General features: G+C 37.7%; 4 protein-coding genes across 8 annotated transcripts; all 4 read left to right on the top strand.

The window, feature by feature from the left end:
• The first annotated feature begins 258 nt into the window (after window positions 1-258).
• On the top strand, window positions 259-5,165 carry LOC112290701 (transcription factor MYC2). The gene is made up of 8 exons (XM_024537292.3): window positions 259-848; window positions 1,713-1,934; window positions 2,086-2,182; window positions 2,533-2,547; window positions 2,757-2,813; window positions 2,952-3,989; window positions 4,235-4,636; window positions 4,737-5,165. Exons 1-8 carry the CDS (start codon window positions 607-609, stop codon window positions 4,866-4,868), a joined length of 2,205 nt encoding a protein of 734 aa, XP_024393060.1. The 5' UTR covers window positions 259-606; the 3' UTR covers window positions 4,869-5,165.
• Window positions 5,166-6,278: 1,113 nt separating this feature from the next.
• Window positions 6,279-7,538, top strand: LOC112290395 (uncharacterized). The gene is made up of 2 exons (XM_024536586.3): window positions 6,279-6,419; window positions 6,688-7,538. The coding sequence occupies exons 1-2, from the start codon at window positions 6,409-6,411 to the stop codon at window positions 7,202-7,204; spliced, it is 528 nt and encodes a 175-aa protein (XP_024392354.2). The 5' UTR covers window positions 6,279-6,408; the 3' UTR covers window positions 7,205-7,538.
• A 4,861-nt stretch (window positions 7,539-12,399) lies between these two features.
• Window positions 12,400-16,203, top strand: LOC112290702 (lysophospholipid acyltransferase LPEAT2). 5 transcript variants are annotated; one of them, XM_073538203.2, is made up of 8 exons: window positions 12,400-12,488; window positions 12,927-13,035; window positions 13,234-13,945; window positions 14,075-14,365; window positions 14,582-14,859; window positions 15,081-15,198; window positions 15,381-15,539; window positions 15,677-16,203. In XM_073538203.2, exons 3-8 carry the CDS (start codon window positions 13,400-13,402, stop codon window positions 15,842-15,844), a joined length of 1,560 nt encoding a protein of 519 aa, XP_073394304.1. In that variant the 5' UTR covers window positions 12,400-12,488; window positions 12,927-13,035; window positions 13,234-13,399; the 3' UTR covers window positions 15,845-16,203. The 5 variants fall into 5 exon arrangements, with proteins under 5 accessions (XP_073394304.1, XP_090111418.1, XP_090111419.1 ...); XM_090255292.1 differs by lacking the exon at window positions 12,927-13,035 and adding an exon at window positions 12,884-12,926; XM_090255293.1 differs by lacking the exon at window positions 12,927-13,035 and adding an exon at window positions 12,884-12,926 and having other exon boundaries at window positions 12,400-12,523.
• Window positions 16,204-18,069: 1,866 nt separating this feature from the next.
• On the top strand, window positions 18,070-20,066 carry LOC112290703 (putative phosphopantothenoylcysteine decarboxylase). Its single transcript, XM_024537300.3, has 4 exons — window positions 18,070-18,171; window positions 18,413-18,568; window positions 18,758-19,345; window positions 19,520-20,066. The coding sequence occupies exons 3-4, from the start codon at window positions 18,953-18,955 to the stop codon at window positions 19,823-19,825; spliced, it is 699 nt and encodes a 232-aa protein (XP_024393068.1). The 5' UTR covers window positions 18,070-18,171; window positions 18,413-18,568; window positions 18,758-18,952; the 3' UTR covers window positions 19,826-20,066.
• Window positions 20,067-21,529: the final 1,463 nt, after the last annotated feature.

Below are 21,529 nucleotides of genomic sequence, written 5' to 3'. Positions count from 1 at the left end.
ACCACGTGCTGTTTGTCAGCCAGGAAATTTCATCGAAATCATTTTCGTATATTTCATCCACGGAATATACTAAATATGTATAATATGCTAATATTGTGAATAATACATAGAGATAGTATACTTAGTACAATACATAATCGGGCGACCTCCTTTGTGATGCTCGTAAAAGAGCTGCAGCATTCTTCGGCGTCGGCCATGCTGCTGGCCGCTGCCTAGTTCCCAGTGAATGAGCTTCCTGGGAGTTTTAAGGTCGCAGCTGGGAGACCAGCTTAGTCCGTTGACACGAAACTGATTGCAATCAGTTTCGTGAGAAATGGTGGCGCATTGACGGAGATATGGCAGTTTTAGAGGTGGAGGTGGGGAGGCTTTGCTAAATTTCGGAAGTGGATTTGAGTTGTGGGGGGGACTGTGTGTGTGTGTGTGTGTGTGTGAGCGAGAGAAAGAGAGAGAGAGGAAACGAGAGAGAGAGCGAGAGGTAGGTAGAGTGAGTACTCCTGAATGGATAGGCGAGGTTGGGGTTTACGCTTTTGTAGAGGAGACGGGTGAGACAGGGTCGGATGTGGATTGGGGTGGAAGACCAGGAGTTCTGGGGCAAGATTGGGGAGAATGGAGACGGGACCGCCGAACTTGTGGGATGCCACGGACCCGTTGATGGTGGAAGCCTTTATTGGGGGCTATGGGATTCCGGGGTATGAGACTCAGGTCGATCTGGGGTGCACCGCTGGACAGGATTTAGAGCAGAATGATTCTGTGTTGCAGCGGAGGTTGCACACGCTGGTGGAAGAATCGTCAGAGAATTGGATTTATGGCATCTTCTGGCAGCGGTCGCTTTCACCTTCTGGAGAGTCGTAAGTCCCCACTGGCACTTAACAACAATTCCTCCTGGTTTCCTGTTTTTTGTCAATCATTTCTTTGGGTCTGAATGTATGCCTCCATCTTCTCCACTTAATTCTATTAAATTGGACAACGGAGCTCTGCGCCAATCAACTTTCCTGCACTTCCTGCTGCTTCTCTCGTTTTTTAAGTGCTGAGGCTTGAGCTGTTTCTCCCTCTTAATTAAAAGATGACCATGTGTATTCACCAAGACCTTAAATCGAAGAAGAAGGAATAAATAATTAAAAGATGACCATGGTCACTGCTACAGTAGGCATCATTCCTTATTACGTTCTTGTGTAAGTCTAGGATGTATAGAATTCACACCCAAAGTATTGACCCTACTTCTTACGATCCTCGAGGCATTCCCTCTTCCTCATCTCATTATGATTCAATAGACTATGCAGGTGAGCATTCAAAGTTTGCGATGTAGCTGATTAGCAGATGTAAGTTAGAGTACACAATCTTCGTTTCGGTATCAAGTCTTTCTCAGTCACTCTTCGTAAGCGGTGGTTGGATGTTAATTTATCACAGACGTAGCAAACGACCATCCCTGGCCTTTCTCTCTCCAAAAGATGGACTTTGAAGATGTCTGATCAAGCTCGAAAATGTCTGATCAAACTTGTGTAACAATTGGTGTAGAATCCTGTTCTTGGTGGTGGAGGAAATCGGTTCGATAATATTGAAAACACTGGATTCTTGAGTCTGAAGCAACAATACTCTGAGCGATTTAAACTTTTTATGCTCGAGGATGTGGTTTATGTTGGTGCTGCCGATAAACATTTTAGCGTTATCTTGTTGGCTTATTCTGAATACTTGTGACCTTTCTGTTGTGGCAGAATATTGGGGTGGGGGGATGGGTATTATAAGGGACCTAATGATAGCGACGAATTTGATTCAAGGCAAACACTAACAGAAGAGCATCAACTACAAAGGAAGAAAGTACTACGAGAGCTACAGGCTCTTGTTTCGTGTCTAGATGATGACGCCACTGAAGACGTCTCAAACACGGAGTGGTTTTACCTTGTTTCTATGTGTCATTCATTTGCACTAGGGGTTGGGTATGGTTTTGTCTCTGCATCTCTCTTCCGCTTTTCTTTTCCTTCGGCTATTAGCTATATTGCTTTTCAATTTGGCTGATGTATGCAGACCAAGTCGCATCTATTACTCCTCGAGAAAGCTTGATTGGGTCACTCTTTGTTTTGAATGTAGCACTCCTGGTCAGGCATTGGCATTGGGGCAACACATATGGCTGGAGGAAGCAGATAAAGCATCTAATAAAATCTGCACACGAGCTAATTTAGCAAAGGTGAAATACTTAGATCTTATCTCTTTCAATCAAACGATGAGTGTTGACGGATAAGTCTTGGAAATATTCTCAATAGACTATGTTTTGAGTCAATATATGTCTACATACAATCTCAATTTGCAAACATGTTATTCGCGTGAGAGTAAAAAATGTTACATGGTTCAGTACGGTCTTATTTCAATTGTTTCAATCCATCTTTTTATCGTCCTAGCAAAGATTCAAAAGATTGGATAAGATCTTAGTTGCAAAGTCTAGATTTATTAGGATTCTGGCGGTTTGTGCTATGAAGCTTATGTTACACTCATGGAGATTGTTGGTTTTATTGTTGCATTTGGCCTATCCAAGAACAGATGGCAGGAATCCAGGTATGTCACATTCACAGATACTCGGAATGAAGAAATTGTAATTAGTTCGTTCATTATGAACTTTCGAGCACTGCTTCGGTCATCTCTTAGACTCTTTTTTGTTATGCTTTGGACTGGTATCCTTCCGTAATACTTTATCGATGAAATTTGTTAGGCTTTAAGTTGATCTACATTTATTTTATTTTATTTTATTTTATTTTTTGTGGCAGACTATTTTATGTGTGCCAACCATGAATGGGGTGGTCGAGCTTGGTTCAACTGATTTGGTGAGTCTCTAGTTTTTGTACCAAATTGAGGGACTGTTTTGTGAAGCGCATTCATTTTTCATTGTTCACTGTAATGATATGCTTGATCATACAAATGTAGTAAGCAGATTGCTTAGATGCGCAGCTTGCACTTTGCAGATCCACAGACGCTGGGATGTTGTTGAGCATATTAAGATGGTGTTTCAAGACTCAACGTGGGGGTTAGATGATATGCAAATTATGTCGCATTCCCAAGTTGCAAATTTTGATTCTACATTGATGCCCTACAATTCAAGTATGACTTTGGATCCGACGAGTATCGCAGGTACAACCTCCATTACATCGAACACTGACCCAGGTCTAGCAGACCACGAAAGCGTAGACTTTAATGCAAGGCTCTTTCACACGGATAAGCTGTTACTCCATTCGGGTGGACTTGGCTTCAACGGGTTCGACCATTTGTGGGGACAAACAAACGATTTCCACTGCAATGATCCACTTCCAGATGATGTTGAGAATAGTTTAGGACAATCCATGTATGATATTTTAGGTAAATTACCTCTACAGGAAGAGCAGCTTCCTTTCCTAGCATCTAGTTCATTTCCTAAAAACCCCGAGTCAAACTCGCGACATTCAGTTTTTCAGATGAACAATGTAGGGAAACTCCCGCAATTAGATCATAGATCGGCATCCTTGCCTGCAATGGAAAAACCACATTCCAAGCTGCAGCCAACCTATACCTTTCCGCAATACAGTGGTGACTTCGAAGTGGGTGAAATGTATAATCCTCCAGGGCATATTCCAACAATGAGACCAAAGCTACCCAATCAAGAGGAACGGGTGCAATTTCCTTTAATGCCTGCAGTTGAAAAGGCTTCAGTTATTGAGAAGCCTATGCCTTTATTGAAGCCAATTCCACAATCTCCGTCTCCACCAGTTTCGAAGCCAGCGGGACCTTCTGTTTCTGCTAATGGATTGAAGCTTACCGATCACCTAGGCCAGGATTTTGTAGATCCGGAGTCTGTAACAATAAAAGTAAATGTGATGGAGGCTCCAAAGCTCCCTCGCAAGCGAGGTCGGAAGCCTGCTAATGACAGGGAAGAGCCGCTGAACCATGTTCAAGCCGAGCGGCAACGGCGAGAGAAGCTCAATAAACGCTTTTATGCACTTCGAGCCGTTGTGCCAAATGTCTCAAAGGTAAAGCTGTTCTATTCGTGTCTTTCCATCCCACAAGAGATCAAATGCTCTGCAGGGCAATTTTATGGCAGGATTTGCAGCATCTATTCTCATATTTTGAAGTTTCTTACTCTTCTTAGAGTATTAGAGTTCACCTGGAATTAGTGATGCATTTGCTAAGTCATCTTCTGTGAAGTCATTGTGTATGATTCGTCATCTTGTTTGGTCCATACGGTTTTGAGCGAATGTTTGTTGCCTTCAATCAGATGGACAAAGCTTCATTGCTGGGCGATGCTATTGCGCACATCAACTACCTGCAGGAGAAACTTCATGACGCAGAAATGCGCATAAAGGACCTTCAGAGGGTTTGCAGTGCGAAGCGCGAGCGTGGCCAAGAGGCTCTTGTAATTGGTGCACCTAAAGACGATACCCAACTGAAGCCTGAGAGGAATGGCACTCGGCCTGTGTTTGGCATATTTCCTGGTGGTAAGAGGTTCAGCATTGCCGTGAACGTCTTCGGAGAGGAGGCAATGATACGAGTCAACTGCGTGCGAGATGCTTACTCTGTTGTCAACATGATGATGGCCCTGCAAGAATTGCGCTTGGACATACAACATTCTAATACATCCTCCACAAGTGATGACATCTTGCATATTGTTGTTGCTAAGGTATTATGTTTTACAGCTCTGAGAATGCTGCAGCTTCGATTTTTTCTCTGTGCTTTTTCCATTCTTTTGTTCGCTGAAATATGTGGTTCATGTGGCACAGATGAAACCAACTGAAAGGTACACGCAGGAGCAGCTCGCTGCGTTACTTGAAAGGTCTGATCAAGCCACTGGGTATTTGACGAAGCGGGAAGGAAGTGACACGGCTTTGCAAAAACTAGGCAATCCTCCCTAATCCCAAAAACTGTCCTTTTGGTGTATATAAGGATGTGTATACTGGACCGTCGCAATTGGAAATTGTAGAAAATTTAGTCATTTCTCAGCAGTAGCCTAATTAGGTTGTAGCTCTAGACTCACCTTGGTAGAGGAAATTAATTATCTAGGAAACATAGTTTTTCTAACTCGAATGTAGGCACAGGAATCTCTTAATCGATTGTCAGCTGGGTGTACAATGGGGTTGAAGGTGAGCAGATACATTCTTCCTTCTGTATGTTATGGTGCCTGTTCAATCAATTTTCTGTATTTAATCCTATTTCAAGGCTCTACATAATTGGTTTCAATACCACTTGGAGTTCCGTTCAATATACTCAATCCCATGTCTTTCTTTGGGATGTTGGGTTTTATTATTATTATTATTATTATTTGCATAATTCACATTATGGATTAGATTACTATTTGCAAAATATTTTGGATCTCTATTCTTCTTTCCAACTTTGTCTTAACTTTTAAAAAAGAAGAATATTGGCCTAATCTTGATTATATAATGAACTTTTGTATTCACCTTACTACATTTACTCACTTTATTTTTTCATAAATAGTCTTAGCTTTCTCATAAATAATTAAAAATAATAATAACTTAAGCTTTTAATTGCTATAAAAATATGAACCTGTTCATATATATGGAGAGAGACCAAGTTCTACATTAATTGTACTCATTTAAATTGATTATTAAAACACTCATGCTTTTTCAGTAACCAAATGCATACACTTTTTCTTGTTTAGGCACACCTCTTGAACATCCAAATCTATTGGAGAATCTGTAAACCCGTGTTTTCCCCAACTGTTAAAATCATTAGCTTTATTATGCAACATGTTAAGAGGCTTTATACGAAATAAGACACAGTAATCAATGTTATACGACAAATAATACAGGATCGTATGATACGGAGGAGAGGTTCACACGGAGAAGAAATTCTGGATGGATGGATCGTCTGCCTTTTATTTTTATGACGTAGATGAAGTCTAAGACCCCTCTCTGTTCCCAAGACCGGGTTCGAAGTCACCTCCATCGAAGTCCCCCCCCTCCCCGTGCTTTGCCTTCCTCTCTTGGACGGCTGCTTACATGGCTTTGCTTTAGGGTTTCCGCCATAGCTTCTCTCGTTGTCTTTGATTGAGGAGGAAGCAGCGATCCGAGTTTGGTGAAGCGCTGCTGTGGAGACTGTGCGCGCGTTTTTAAGATGTTTAACGGGATTGGTTTGTCAACGCCGCGGGGATCCGGTACCAATGGCTACATTCAGACAAATAAGTTCTTCGTGAAGTCGCGGCCCGTGCGGTCAGAGGCGAAGGAGTTCCAGACCGGCCGGGGCGCAGGCGGCGTTCTGCAGAAAGCGAACGAGGACATTTTGGAACATGATCGCAAGAGGCGCATCTAGCTCAAGCTGATCGAGCTGGAGGGCCAGCTGGTGGATCAGGGCTATCCAGATGAGGAAGTGCTGGAGCGCGTGGAAATTTTGCGCAAGGCTCTGGAAGCTGCTGGAGCTTTGGAAGTTGATGATATGGATTCTAGGTCTGTTTCTATTCTCTGGTTTCAAAGGGCGGTGTACGTTTGCTCTGGAAGTTGCAAGAGTAAGAGATGTGAATATTTTTTGGAAGCTGTTCAAGGTTAGGGATGGGATCAAGTAGTTATTCTTGGTTCAGATTGCTTGGTTTAGATTGAATTGGTGGGCGTTTGCACATAATACAGCATGTTATCTTCGCTATACAGACTTTGCAGGCTCTTTTGCGTCTTTTTTCAAACAACTTGCCAATTGTACGTGGTTTTTCTGTGAGTATAGAATGAATTCTACTCAAAGTCATCATATTGCTGCGCAAAAAGAAAAGCAATTGGAATCTATGCGAGATGCTCTAGGGTTGAAAAACGTTAAGGAGGGTGAAGCTTCTGACCGGGAATTGCAAGAGCAGAAAAGGCAAGAGCGAATAATGGCACGGGAAGAGAAAGAACAAGAAAATCGTGAGAAGCAAGCTGCCATTGAAGAGGAGGAGAGGCGACAGAAGAAAGAGCTTCGGCGTGAAGAAAAGCTTAGACATCGGGAGCAACAGGAGGAGGAGCGTAAGCAGAGAAAGCTCGAGCGTAAGGTTCGAAGGGAGCAGGATGAGCAGGAGCGCTATCAGAAGGGAAAAGAGTCAAGGGAGTTAATGGAGCCAAGAGAATCGAAAGAAAAAAGGGATCAGGAATATGAAGAGCGAGATCATAAGAAGAAAGAATCGAGAGAGAGGAGGAAGAACGAAGACGAGGAGCCACATGAAAGGATAAAGGATCCTAGAGAGAAGAGGGAGAACCGGGAGCACTAGATCTTAACGGCATGGCTCCTGTAATCCTAATTGTGCATTTTACCCATGAGGAGAATTGTATGTTGTTTCGCACAAGAAACCTAGAGCGAAGTGCTTTGTTCTTTTTACAAGTTGTACATAATTTGACACATGTAGAACCATCCGTTATGCAGGTTGGGCATCCGGTTTTGTAGACTAGAAAAATACTGCAGGTCAGGGCGATCAAAATTGAATCAGATTGGCACTAGTCTTGAGAAGCTTTGCTCTAAGAACTTGTACAATGTTTCAGCACCTTTTGCACAACTGAAATTTAGTTCATTATCTTCGATGTGGTTGAGTTATCACCCATCCTGTATCTCATTGGACTGCCCAATGCCCAGGCATTGTCAGACTAAATATTTCCAAAGGAAAGGAATAGTGATGCATTTTGTGTCGTTTGATTTTGACGAAACAGCTGTAAGATTGTAGGCTAAATGCGTGCAGAGTTTTATTTTTCGTGGCTGGATTGTTGTCTGTAGGAGCTTGAGTTGGTCATCTCCTGTAACCATCGTGCATCGTGAATTTCTTTATCACTCATCTCAGTTCAGAAAACAACTGGTATTTATAGCTTCTGTGTATCTCCTCTAACATGTGCATATAATGTAGCAAGCTAAATCTGGATTGCATATTCACTGAGGTGGTGAATGTGGGCACAACGACAAAGACTTCCTCAACTTCGTTCAGATCGACCCGGCAATGTCGAAGCGAGATATCATACAGTCAAGTTCAAGCTCTGGAAAAAACAATCTTCAGGTTCTGAAACACTTTATCTCTCATGAGGTCCCTGTTTCAACTTGTTCTCTTATATTAGCCAGTCATGGTAAGAATAATAGATAATCATAACGTGGGTTTGTCAGTTAAAACAGACACATGAGTGTAAATTAATACGTGGATGTTTGCATATAATAAACTCGTGCGTGTAAACTAATGCTGTGTCTGTGTCACTGGACGGGTATTTGATCAATTTGTAAAATAGTCGATTTTTGTAATAAGTCCCAACAAATGATGTATGCATCAAAGTTGATTCATTATGCTATGCTAGTGAATCACTAACCAAGGTAGAACAATGTCAATGTGGATGCATTTACGTCAAAATAAGTAACAATTATTAAGTAAAATGAGAGTGTTGTGAATAATATTAAAGAATCTCATAAAGATCAAAGCTGAAAAAGTAAGATCTAGTGAAGTATGTAAAAATAAAAAGTGTAATAAATAAAATAAGCACACAAAACTAAAGATAGCAAAGCCAGGGAATGATTTGCTCAAATATAACCAAAGTCAATTATATTCATTAAAAAAATTAAAAATTAAAAATTTGAAGATAATATATATATATATATATAATATAAGTTAATATATATATATATATTCAGATAAGATAATATATATATATATATATATATATATATATTCAATATTTCTATTGCAAGTTATAGACATGTAAAAGTTATAAACCTAATATAAAAGATGAGATGGTTTAGTTTGTACAAAAATTGCATAAAATACCTACTATAGAACACTAGTAATTTCAATGAAATATTAGTAAATGTTAGGAAACATGAAACAAAGTACTAAGTTGACTTTTAAGTCTTTTTTGGATGTACATAGTATATAATGCCAAAATATCTTACTCATGAGTTTGTGGATCCATTTCCAAATAAAGGACAATTTTTTTAAAGGTTTCTACAAATTAGGAACTCTTATATAAATTTTAGGATTATAAGCTATTATAACTTTTATTACTTGAGCCAATGAAAAGATACAATATAATTAAATAAAAAACAAGATATTTAAAAAGTATATGATCTTGTATGATAACAATAAAAAAATTTAAATAAATAAAATTCATAAACTCTAAAACCTTAAATAGTGAAATTTTCAAAAAATAAGTAAATATCTACCTTTAAAATAGAAAATAATATTATATTATTTTTTAATTGATTATTACTGAAAAATATATATATATAAATTCAATAAATACACAGGTGGGTTAAAATACTTATAGAAGGAAGCAAGAAAAAAAAAATTGAAAAGTAAGAAATAGTGGTAATTTGCTTACAAAAACAATAATGGTGATATTGATGATATGTTAATCTCTTGTTGTAATGATATATATATATATATATATATATATATATGTATGTATGTATATATAATCTTATTTTTATAATAGATTAGAGCTCTTCGGCATATAAAACATAAAAAAAAATGAGATGTCTTAGTTCTACTTAGTAATTAAGTTTTATGTAATATTTAAGCTAAAACATCATTTGGAAAGATGGATAAAATCAAGTTGGGCAGATAATGTAATAAAGAGTGTGATTTAAGATGGATCAAACTGTTTTATTTGCAATTTTTTTAAATAGAGAATATATTAAACGAAAAGATGGAAACCATACAACCTTACTAAAATACAAAAATCCATTACAAATAAGTGTATAATTATTATATACATTTTTCAATGGATTACTATTAATGGTTACTTGCACCGATGCAAATTAAATCATATGAACCTACATTTCAAACAATGCCGTGTTTGTAGTTTCATAGAGCAACATATATATTGTTCCTTCCCTGGTTGGTCTGATTCTGATGCACAAACAAGCACAGACAGACTGGTGATTCCGATCGACGACTTCCTCCATTTATTATTTATTTATTTATTTATTTATTTATTTAACCTTTCGGATGTCCGGAAACAGCTTTATCTCATCAGCTTCGCATCCTCGTAGCAGTGGATTTGAATGAAAGATCAGAAATGAGTTGGAGTGCAACAAGATGAGGACAGGGGGGTCCGGGACTGGAGGGTACAATGATGGTTTAAACATGTGGGTCAATTTAACAAAAACCTGGGTCATTTTAACATTCTCCTAAAAATACATAGACACATCAAAGGTAGCAATAACAACGTGGCATGAATTTTGTAAAAAGAAAAATAAAATGGTAAGAAATTCAAACACTTTGTAGCACATAAATCAACAAAATATACATTATGATTCTAGATTTTTATGTTTATGAAAATGAATTTAAGAAATTTCTATAAAAATTTTGACAATGAAAATATAACCTTGGTTACAAAAAATTTATATATATATATATATATATATATATATGTTAAAATAAAGAAAAATATTATTTTATATTAAAAGTTTAAAACTTAAAATTAAAGAAAAAAATTAAGAAGATGATGATGATGAAGAATTGGGATATTTGAATAGTAACATCATTAAAAAAAACCATATTAAAGAAAAAATAATATCATTACACAACCTTACACATAAGTGGAATTATGCACTTAATCGTAAATAGTGAAAATGAAGAATTGGTAGATTAATATGTATTCATATGTATAAAAAATTCAATATAAATTAATTATAATTTTTTTTGTAGTATTAAAAGATCTTACTTTTTATAAACAAGAAGAAGCAAAATTGGTAGGAATATTTTTTTCAAAAAAGATTAAGAAATATTTTAAAATTAGGAATAAACCTTTAATTTCCTTTAGTTTAAAAAAGTAGTTATTAAAATCTTTTAAAGAAATATCCTACTTCTAAGAAGTTGCTATAGATGCATTTTACAATTTCGATATTGAATTTCCTAATCTTATGGTTTTTTTATAAAATATCTATGACCTTTATTTATCAACTTTTATTTCTAATATATTTTTTAAATAAAATTATCTAACAAATATAAATCAAACATAACTAATATTTATACTTTCTATAAAATAATTATTGTAATATAAATTTATGCCTTCTTTTTAATATAAATTTATATTAATTTATTTTTGAATTTTTGAATTTTTAAAATCTAACAAATAGTCTTACTAATAATTATAATAAGATAACATAAAATATTAACAAATTCATTTTAAGAGGTTTAATTTGACAATATCCTTGTTTTTGTAAGAACACATGTACAAAATAAAAGAATAGATGCAAGACCCAATGCATTGCAATTCGTAGGATTTGAGGTTAAGATTAGATAATAGAATTGTTGTTGGATGAAGTGGCAACAATTTTTTTGTGTGAGATTGGAATCTTTGGCACAACCTTTGGCTCTAAAACAACAACCATTGATTAGAGAATTGTCTTGTATCAAATAAACATAACTTCTATGCAATATAATTGTTTTGCCTACAAATACCCACCTTGTTTAATTAAGAAAACGAATGTCTCTATATATTGATGTTAAGAATTTAATATTTTAAATATAAAAAATAAAAAACAAAACCTATAATTTTATTTATCATTTTAAATTTAAATATTAAAATAAATTTATACCTTCATTTTAAATTTTGTTGTTGAGATTTTAATCAAATGTTATGTTTTTAAAACAATGTGTGTAGATAGATATTATTGTTCATTGTGCATACAAAGTTCACTACTATATAGGGTTTGTGCAAAAAAATTATGTTTCAAGTAACATTTTGAATCTAAAATGCATCCATGTAGTGGTGTACCAAAATGACAACGTCATATTAAAATATCTGATTAATTGTTTTTATTTCTATCATCTAGTATGCCAATATCTATCCATAAACCAACATACTCAGTACATTAGTTAACTAAATTTCATATTCAAAGCATTTAAGTCACAATTAAAATTTCAAAATAATAAAAGTAACATAACACATATGTATCATATTATTAGAGAAAAAAATAAATCCAAGTAACACTCTGTGAATAAACCTGAAAATACTCAATACAAAACGAGTTCATTCATCCACTCAAACATCCAATAAAACAACACGACGGCGTTCATCCGACAACGAATAGAACCATCCAACCATCCACTCATTCATCCATCATTATATTCATCCACATGATGGCTCAAGACTTTTCATTCATCCACAAGGTCGTGTGAGAATGGGTCCGCCGGACCGCAACGCCGACGACCGACGAGGAGGGCGAAGGCGGGCAGCGATGGAGGAGGAGAATTCGTGGGACCTCCGAGCGGCGCCGTGGCAGTCTCCGGATTCACCACCTTTGGCCACTTGGCGAGAAACGACCGATCCTAGGTCCCTCGCAGGAAAACAAAAGAACGCCACGGATGCGAAATTCGGTGTGCAGTGGATCGTGATCGCAGCCTTGTTAACCAATCCGCGGCGCTCACATTTGTGATTGCGTTCATGGGTTTGTCCCTCTGGATCCCTCTGGCCCGTGGGTTTGTTGTGTGTTCCGTTTGAAGCTCCCGCATCGCGAAGGACTTGCTGCGCTGTGGACTTGGTACAACTCCAAATGTGGCTCTGAATCATCAACTAAGGGTATGGTTATACAAAGTGCGTGCCGCCGAAGAGACGTGAGTGCTTGAATGAGCAGGAGTGTGTGTGTGTGTGTGCTGGTGGAGGACCTGGCGTTCCTTTGTTGGGGCTGGTTCGACGTGAATCGTGTGGCTTGCTATGTCCGTTTATGGCATGAGAATTTGGTTGATGCAATGGTTGGAATTTTCGCGGGGATAGCACGTTTGTGATGAGTTGTAGTGGGACGGCCGGTTTAGAGAGCATTTGGGATGGGAGACTGAGGTCGCCACATGTGGTTTGTGAATTGTTCATTTCGGATTCGTTGTTTTTTTGAGAGTGTCGGTCGGGGATTCGTGGATGATGGAGCTGGTATGACGGGTTGTTGAGTAAATTCATGCTTGTTTTCCATTGAATGGCAGACTGAATTGTAAGGTTCGTCTAAGCACAGTTTGAATCATACAGGTAACGAATTCCTCCGAAGTTGCCTTAGCTCCGCTGCGCCATTGTGGTTCCTCTGACCATATCGCGGGGGAAACTTGCAGTTGATAATTGTAAATCAAGTGGTTATTATGTATGATTCTGGCGATAATCCGCTCTTGTAGTTGCAGTTTTGGCGGTTGACGTTCATCTTAATCTTTTGTTGCTGGCTCAAAATCCAAGAAGGGATGGGTGGCCACTAGCAGTCCCTTTTGAATTACCTGTATTTGGTTTGAAAGAGTGACATGACGTCTTTGTTCATACGATTTATGTTGTTCTCGTCATCTTGCAGAGACCTTCTTGGTTACCCAAGACTGAATGAAGATGGGAAGTGGAACGATAGTATGATGGCTCAGAGACGAGTGGCTCCGAGTTTTTTGGTACTCAGTAGGAAGTTGCAAGTGGGGTTTGCATGCTGAAGAATCGACACTGCACAGGCCTCACCATCGACGGATAGCATGACCAGCACGGAAAATACTGCGATGTTCACAGAAGACACTAGCACTCTAAACGGCTCCACAGAGGCAAATCATGCTGAGTTTCCTCTTGGAGAGCGGCCGACGATAGGGCCGGAGCCACCAGTGAACCCCTTCCACGAGTCCAGCACGTGGAGCATCCCCCAAGTGATCAAGACCATTCTGCTAGTCCCCTTGCTCGTCATACGCTTGCTCAGCATGTTCGCTCTCATGATGTTGGGCTACATATGCGTCAAGGTCGCTATGATCGGATGCAAAGACCCGTTGTTCAAGCCTTTCAATCCTTTGCGGCGACTCTTGTTGGTAAGTGTGAGGTTAATAGCAAGAGGGGTGATGGTGGCCATGGGGTATTACTATATCCCCGTCAAGGGAAAACCAGCCCACCGGTCTGTGGCGCCCATTATCGTATCCAACCACATCGGCTTTGTGGATCCCATTTTTGTGTTCTATAGGCACTTGCCGGTCATCGTCTCAGCCAAGGAAAATGTGGAGATGCCCATAATCGGAATGTTCTTACAAGCTCTGCAGGTACGTCTCAATTCTGCACACACCCCTTTCTCCCCCGTTTTCGATAAGGTGAAAATGCCCCTGCAGCTTTTACTGCTTGAGAATCGGTGTTATGAAACTGAGAAACTGATGCCTTGATGTCCTTTTCAGATCATACCTGTGGACCGAATAAACCCCGCGTCCAGGCACCATGCGGCTGGAAATATCCGACGAAGAGCTATGGACAACAAGTGGCCGCATGTCATGCTGTTTCCAGAGGGGACTACCACAAATGGCAAAGCGTTGATCTCCTTCAAAACAGGAGCATTTTCGCCTGGTCTACCTGTGCAACCCATGGTCATTAAATACCCCCACAAGTATGTGAATCCGTGTTGGTGTGACCAAGGGGGGCCATTGGTCATTCTCTTTCAGCTGATGACTCAGTTTGTAAATTACATGGAGGTAAAAGGGCAGTTCGTGCTAGCTTCCTCGCTCACTCCCTTCAGAATTCATTTTGCCTAGAGTGGTAACAGTTTTCTCTGCTAGAGGTATTGAATCGAATTCTTGTGGGAAGAAAGGATGGTTATACGCAGTGCACAATATTCTTAGTTGCATATGATTCCCGAAAATTATGTTGCATTAGGTAATTTGTTCCGTCGCTGGACTGTTTCTTTGTAGGTGGAGTATTTGCCTGTGATGACGCCAAATGTGCATGAGATTAAAAATCCCCATGAATTTGCTAATAGAGTACGGACTGAGATGGCCAAAGCGCTGGGCGTTGTGTGCACGGAACATAACTTTCTAGATATCAAACTAAAAATGGCTGCAGAGAAGCTCAAGCAGCCTTCAGGACGCTCATTGGTTGAATTCGCACGCATGGAGAAGCTTTTTCGACTGGACTATTCCAAGGCCCAGGAATACTTGGAAAAATTCAGTGCTATGGATCCTTCACACAGGTCCGTGAAATGAGTTTCCAGTATCCACTTATATTTCATGCGCCTCAAGGGTTTGATGAATGCTTCACTCTTTACCCCATGTTATATATAATGAAGCAAATGTTTGGCTTCTGGTTGCCATCCAATGAGGTTATTTTGCATGAGGCTCGAGGCTTATGTGCTCTCCTTCACTGACGTCTGATTTAAAAAATTTCAAGTTTCGTTTTCTCTGGTATTTGCAGTGGTTATGTCACATACGATGAGTTCCTTAAAGCACTCCATCTTCCGCCCACCCAGATCACTGAGCAGGTGTTCAACCTTTTCGACAAGAACGGACACGGTTCTATAAACTTTCGAGAGGTATGTACATTGAATCTCCCTTCAATATCCTCACAAGAATTACATCCGCCGAAGTGCAATGTTTTGAGACATGAATGGGTTCCTACGTCTACTGCAGCATCTGAAAGCCCCTACAGACGTATTTCTAATGCTCAATTTGTCAAAACAAATGGAGATTCTAAAGCGAATCACCACGTGTGCAGTTTGTGGCAGGGCTTGCTTTCCTGTCTACCCACACTTCATTCCAGACTACAATGAAGGCTGCATTCAAAGCTTGTGATGTGGATGGCGATGGCACCCTCACTCGTAATGAGGTGGAAAGCAGCTTGATGGCCGTATTCCCGGAGCTCCCCCCAGCAACGGTAAACGCTGATCCATTCAGTTGGGATGTTCAATTGTTCTTTCTACGAATGCTGCGATTCTTTTACAAAAGTCTAGGAATCAAAATGCTTACATAGATCACCGTATTTTTAGCATCTGCGAACTGGCTGATTAACAGGTGTTAAAACTTTTCGACACGCTGGATTTAAATCGTGACGGGAGCATTAACTGGGAGGAGTTCAGCAGCTTTCTGCAACGAAATCCTGAGTATTTGGCCATCATATTGGCTGCACACCCTACTCTGTTGCAGGCACCAAAGTCGGAAGAGAGTGAAACTAACATCTAGAGTTCTGTCAATCGATATCTATTAGATCATCTCTTTCACATGCTGTGGGACCTTTTGGAGCTGCAATTCCTCGAGCATGATATAACCACTCTATTACAGTTGTGCTTAGTGGGTGCATCTTCTGGATTTGAATCGACTCGGGGACATAAAAGCAGCAGTGGTTTGCTGTCACCGTTGACATGATTTAGGAACTTAGCATCGAGATAGATCCTTACTTGAGATCATTTTGTATTTCCACAGACTATTGCTGTTACCAGTAGCTCTGCTAGAGCTAGAATTTCTATGATGTGGACGAAAGTCAACTTATTCTTAAGAATCAAAAGTTAAGCTCCGGTCTTTGTAACGTTTTTACTGCACAATGGTTCGTTAGGAGCGGACCCACTTGTCTATCTGAAGCTATCCGAAGCTTATTGCAGTTCAAGATTGGTGGAATTTTGTAATTTTAAAGGCTACTTGGAGAAAGCCAGAAATGTTTTGAAAGGTCACATTATTTTTTGTGAATATTCTAAGATTTACATTAAGAAATTAAAATAAATCAAAGTCAAAGAGTTATTAATTTTTTTAATATTTTACATATATGACACAACAAGTTATTAATGGTCTATACAAAACCTATCATTATAAAAGGAAATAACACTATAGACATACAACAATATTGGCTTGCAAAGATCTTGTAGACCACTTCATAATCTTTTGAGATCTTTAATAGAAATTTGTACTGTCTTTTAGACTCTTACATATTCTTCCAACGTCTTCTTAAAGCTTCTATACAAAATTCTATAAAAGTCTGAAACTAATATAATTTTCCCAAAAATATAATTTAAAAATACTGTAAAACTATCATCTGATAAATAATTTGAATGTATTTTTGAATATAGAGATTAAATGGATTAAAAAAATGTATACACATATATCAAGAGATGATATTATAAAACATGAAAACAGCAAAACAAGTGTCAATAATAAATAAATAGAGTTCACAATATGAAAAAACAAACAAACAATATCATTTTACAAAACAAATGAATTAGATTTATGTTATTTTATGTTTAAGAACAATAAAAAATTCAGTTCGTTTTAGGTGATTGAAATCATATTTTGATGTACAACAAAGTTCTGAGTAGAATTGACATATGCTTAATAAATAAATAAATAAATATTATCAATTTTATTAAATTTGGCTTTGAAATGTAACAGCTAAGTTTAGATTTGAATTTTGTAATATATTGATTTGTTTAATTGTCATTATAAACTAGAAAAAAGAACTCCTAAATCTTTGAATGTGTAAAGCTCCTTTAACAACTTTTTAATAAACTTGAAATTGAAACTTTTGTTTAATTTTGATTCACAAATTTTGTAGACATAAAAAAATGGTAAGAGATTGTGGATATTAATTTTAATATTTCAAAATATATTGAATTTTATAAAAATTAATAAAATTTTAGCTAATCTTTCAAGAACTTAAACACTTTGTTAAGGCAGTTTTAAATGCATCACATATTCCAATTATTAAAATAATTATAATAATGCATTTGAATTTTTTATAAATCCACAACTAAAAATTATACTACTTAAATAAAGTTCCTTAATTTTTAATTAGATTTAATTTTTTAATTTCATGTTCTTCCAAATGGATTTGCTTTTAGTAAAATGATGTAGCTCTATGTATGCACTTTTACGTAACGTGCAGCAGTCAGAAACAACTGTTTATGCAACAACAAAAAAAAATCACAATTTCAAGTTTAATGCATGTCTCAATACCTTAACCAAACCTCTTTATAAATAACCCAAAACCAAATTATGCATTAAAAAAGAAAAGTACTTACAAAAATACCACAAAACTGACATGTTGCGGAAGAAACACTAAATTTCTAATCAGTCGGTAAAAGTACGCTGACATAAGTTACTGAAACTATTTAAAACTATTTAACTTACCAGCGGAGTTTCTATTAGAAAGTTCAAGTCAAAAAACGGAAAAGTAGATGGAGAAAAAGGTAGGTGCAAAAAGGAGAAAGAGAGGTGAGCACTTAGGGCGGGGGAGGGAGAGGGAGAAAGCCAGCCAGCCAGCAATGAGCTCTCGGAAATTCAAATTTATCGCCTGTCATCGTCCCCAGCTCCGCTGGGTCCCGCTCATTCCAGCGACTCCCTAGGGTTTGCTGTGCTCCCCGTTCGTAGTAGTAGTCCTATGCTAGGCTATGCTACTCGAGGACACAAGCTCTTCCTTCTTCCTGGCTGAGGTTCTGAGGGTCGTCCTCAGGAACCTTGAGCGGGCGCCCCGAATGCACCGTCGTCTGTTCGTGTCGCTCCTCCTTCCTACCTGTGAGAAGGTACTGCCTCTTTCCTGCATTTTTAGCTTTCTTAGTGGTGGAAATACAGTGTTAGCTGTGTCGAGTGAAGGTTCGGAGAAGACGATTTGACAGAGGGATGTCATCGATCCTGCCCTTTCTGTCTGCCGCTGTGGTCTAGGGTCGTTCTCTGCGTTTTCGTGCGCTTTTGTGCGCTCCATCTTGGGCGGATTGTTTTTTTGGATATTCTAGCTGACAGATGGTTGATTGAATGTGAACGCAGTTTGGCGGTTCTGGAGTGTGGCTAGCGGGTTGTAATCGGAGTTTGGGAGCTGGTCGTGAATTCTAAGAGTAGCCATGAGGAGCGCCTTGTTCAGAAGTTTTTCAGAGCATACGGAGGCCTGAGCGTGGAGTCGAACTAGAGCACTTGGATATAGAGGTTTGATCCTGGATCACGCTGTTTGATTATGCGGTTGGAGAATGTAATTTTGATGGAGATGAACCCGTTTAGTCGCGGAAGTCTCAGAATTGTGTGCTGAAAGGTGGTGCTTTTAGATCGCAATGATGGTTGTGATGTCGAGGATGTGTCAAGCGTAATCCGTAGTATGCTGTATTTGGTGAACTGCAGAAATGAGTGACGTGTGAGACATATGTCGTGGCAAGTAGTTCAAGTAAACGCTCTCAAGTAGCGAAGACAATAATGTCTGTCTCCGACTTCTCATCACCAGCTACCGCATAACTGATTTGGAGCGCACCTGGTAATTTGAAATCTCGTTGTGAAGGGTGTCATGCGGCAGAAAATCTGTTTTACTTATAGTTTCACATGGAGCCTGTGGCATCTGATGCTAATATCCCGTCGGAGAGACTTCCTGAAATCAAAACACCAGAGCCCTCTCCAAATGCTTTTTCCTGGGAGAAACGAGTCGTTAATCGGAAACCTCGTATTATCCTGGCAGCCAGCGGCAGTGTAGCTGCAATTAAGTTCGGAGTTCTTGCTGATAGTCTATCTGACTGGGCTGAAGTAAGAGCAGTTGCTACCAAACCTTCTTTGCATTTTATCGACAGGAAAGGACTTCCAACTAGTGTTAAGTTGTACACAGATGAAGATGAATGGTCAAGTTGGAGCAGAATCGGAGACAACGTGCTTCACATAGAGTTAAGGAAATGGGCTGATGCTATGCTCATTGCACCACTATCTGCGAACACTCTTGCTAAGGTGGGCAAACATAATAGAGGTTGTTCAATATCATTTCTTATTTTCTTCAATATATATTTTTTTTTACAGGGGCACTCTCCCAAATACATTCAATGGCTTTGTTAATTTCCTCCTCTCACCACTTGAAAATTACGATAGAATCAAACAATCTGACTCTTTTAGCTATACTCGCAGATTGCAGGTGGTTTGTGTGACAATCTTCTTACTTGCATTGTTCGAGCTTGGGATTTTTCAAAGCCAATGTTTGTTGCGCCTGCCATGAACACGTTCATGTGGACCAGCCCTTTCACTCTTCGTCATTTAACTGCTATTGAGGATCTTGGTGTTACCGTCATTCCACCAATTTCTAAGAAGTTGGCATGCGGAGATACAGGGAATGGTGCTATGGCAGAGCCTGCTACCATTGATTCTGCAATGAGGTTGTCAGTGCTATCCGACCCGATCATCCAGTCACTTCCCGCACCTCCTCGCACCATCTGAGCTTCATCATATCCTGTCAAGCATGTAATACTAAGTACACTTCAGTTGCGATCGTGAACGAAGTGTCTGTCAGTAAGCCAGAGCAATTGTTGCTCAGGATGCTATGGTCATCTCTGGATTTTGTTAGGTGGTCCGGATGGGGACTCCGTGTAGGATACAGCAGGACAAGAATCAGTGCTGATGATTCTTCACTGTATTTGTGTTGCATATTTCATGCATTATCTTTATTTTTTGGGAATCATTACTTTGCATGCATTTCATTCAGTTCCTTAAGGAAATATAAATATAAATACAAATAAATAAGAAAAAGGATAAAAATATAAATTAATCAAGCACAGCATGAAAACTAATAATGCAACAACTATTACATCAATTACGCCACAATATGTTCATTTTATAACTTTAACTATGTGTCACTTCAATAAAATTCCCAAAACAAATATCTCCTTATTGATATCTAAATAGGTATTTAGATACAATTTTGTATTCTTATGTATACAATAAAACTATCATTTTTGATTGTTGGACATTATTGAGTAAAACAAAACATGTGCATAGCTATATATTTAAGGATGATGTATTGTAGATGGATGTTCCTAGAAATACCCATCTAATTCAAGGATTTGAGCAATTTTAAAACCCTTTGGCTCACCAACTTGTCTTGTTAGTCTATATGTTCAGAAATAATGAGCTCATGTGAAAATACTTAGTTTCACAAAGAAAAAAAATACACTTAAATTATAAAAGGCAAGAAAAGCAATTAAGATTAAATGCTAACAAGAGAATTTAAATCCAAGACATCTAGTGTTGTACTATTCTTCCCAATGACAAACCACCACAACTACCACATTTCATTGCTCTACAACCTTCAAAAGATTTTTTATGTCTAAATATAAAAAGATTTTGTCCATGTTTACTATCTCCTCAAACATAGAAAAGAGACAATAAGTAGAAGCAAGATCCAATGTCTAAGCATTACATATAGATGATCATATTAAATTATTTATATTTTTAGTTGTTTGTGTAAGTTATTGCTTCATGTATATTTTATTCAACTTTTTCCTAATTTTTAAATCTCACTTAAAAAGCAAACAAACAAACAAACAAATCTAGTTATTTGTAACTTAATATTTTCTTTATTTGTCTATCAATACTTATTCTTCTTTGTTATGAAAAATATTAAAAGAACATCAATTTTAATGGTTGTAGAATGTTGTACATACAATACTTTTTGCAATAGTTAATCTTTAAAAATCTAATAACTTTTAATAATTAATCAAAATCATGATAACCAACTCTATTATATATTGTATAATTAATAAATTTTAATTTATAATAAATAAATATTTTTTTATAAACTTTTATTAATTAACAAAAGTAATTAATAAAAGCCATATAGCTAATAGGGCTATGTTGCTATACATGATTGAGCAAGACAATGCCATGTGGATAATAGGGCAAAAGCAATCAACCTAGATTATAAGATCTTAACAAGGATTATTTCCATCCTACCTTTGATGATTACTAACTATTCATAATTTCTATTTATTTGGTAATAAATACTATTAATGAGTGAAGAAAATACTACAAATTGCTATAAAATTCATTAAAATATAGTATAATTTTTAAAAATGACAATAAACAATATATAGTTGAATTCCACAAAAAATCATTTATGTATAATAAAAATTCACTTATTTTTAC

The sequence above is a fragment of the Physcomitrium patens genome, chromosome 13 (assembly GCF_059467195.1).
Source record: "Physcomitrium patens ecotype Gransden chromosome 13, ASM5946719v1, whole genome shotgun sequence".
NCBI classification, from domain to species: domain Eukaryota; kingdom Viridiplantae; phylum Streptophyta; class Bryopsida; order Funariales; family Funariaceae; genus Physcomitrium; species Physcomitrium patens.
The sequence above is the reverse complement of the archived record's forward strand: the minus strand, read 5'-3'. Positions and strand labels throughout refer to the sequence as shown.

Bases quoted from the DNA above. Each gene is read 5' to 3' on its own strand.
- LOC112290701 (XM_024537292.3), top strand. From the start codon at position 607: ATGGAGACGGGACCGCCGAACTTGTGGGATGCCACGGACCCGTTGATG. The intron at 3,990-4,234 runs GTAAAGCTGTTC...GCCTTCAATCAG, and splicing joins TTGTGCCAAATGTCTCAAAG to ATGGACAAAGCTTCATTGCT. The intron at 4,637-4,736 runs GTATTATGTTTT...CATGTGGCACAG, and splicing joins TGCATATTGTTGTTGCTAAG to ATGAAACCAACTGAAAGGTA.
- LOC112290702 (XM_024537293.3), top strand. From the start codon at position 13,400: ATGACCAGCACGGAAAATACTGCGATGTTCACAGAAGACACTAGCACT. The intron at 14,366-14,581 runs GTAAAAGGGCAG...GTTTCTTTGTAG, and splicing joins AGTTTGTAAATTACATGGAG to GTGGAGTATTTGCCTGTGAT. The intron at 14,860-15,080 runs GTCCGTGAAATG...TGGTATTTGCAG, and splicing joins GCTATGGATCCTTCACACAG to TGGTTATGTCACATACGATG.
- LOC112290703 (XM_024537300.3), top strand. From the start codon at position 18,953: ATGGAGCCTGTGGCATCTGATGCTAATATCCCGTCGGAGAGACTTCCT. The intron at 19,346-19,519 runs GTGGGCAAACAT...CTATACTCGCAG, and splicing joins CTGCGAACACTCTTGCTAAG to ATTGCAGGTGGTTTGTGTGA.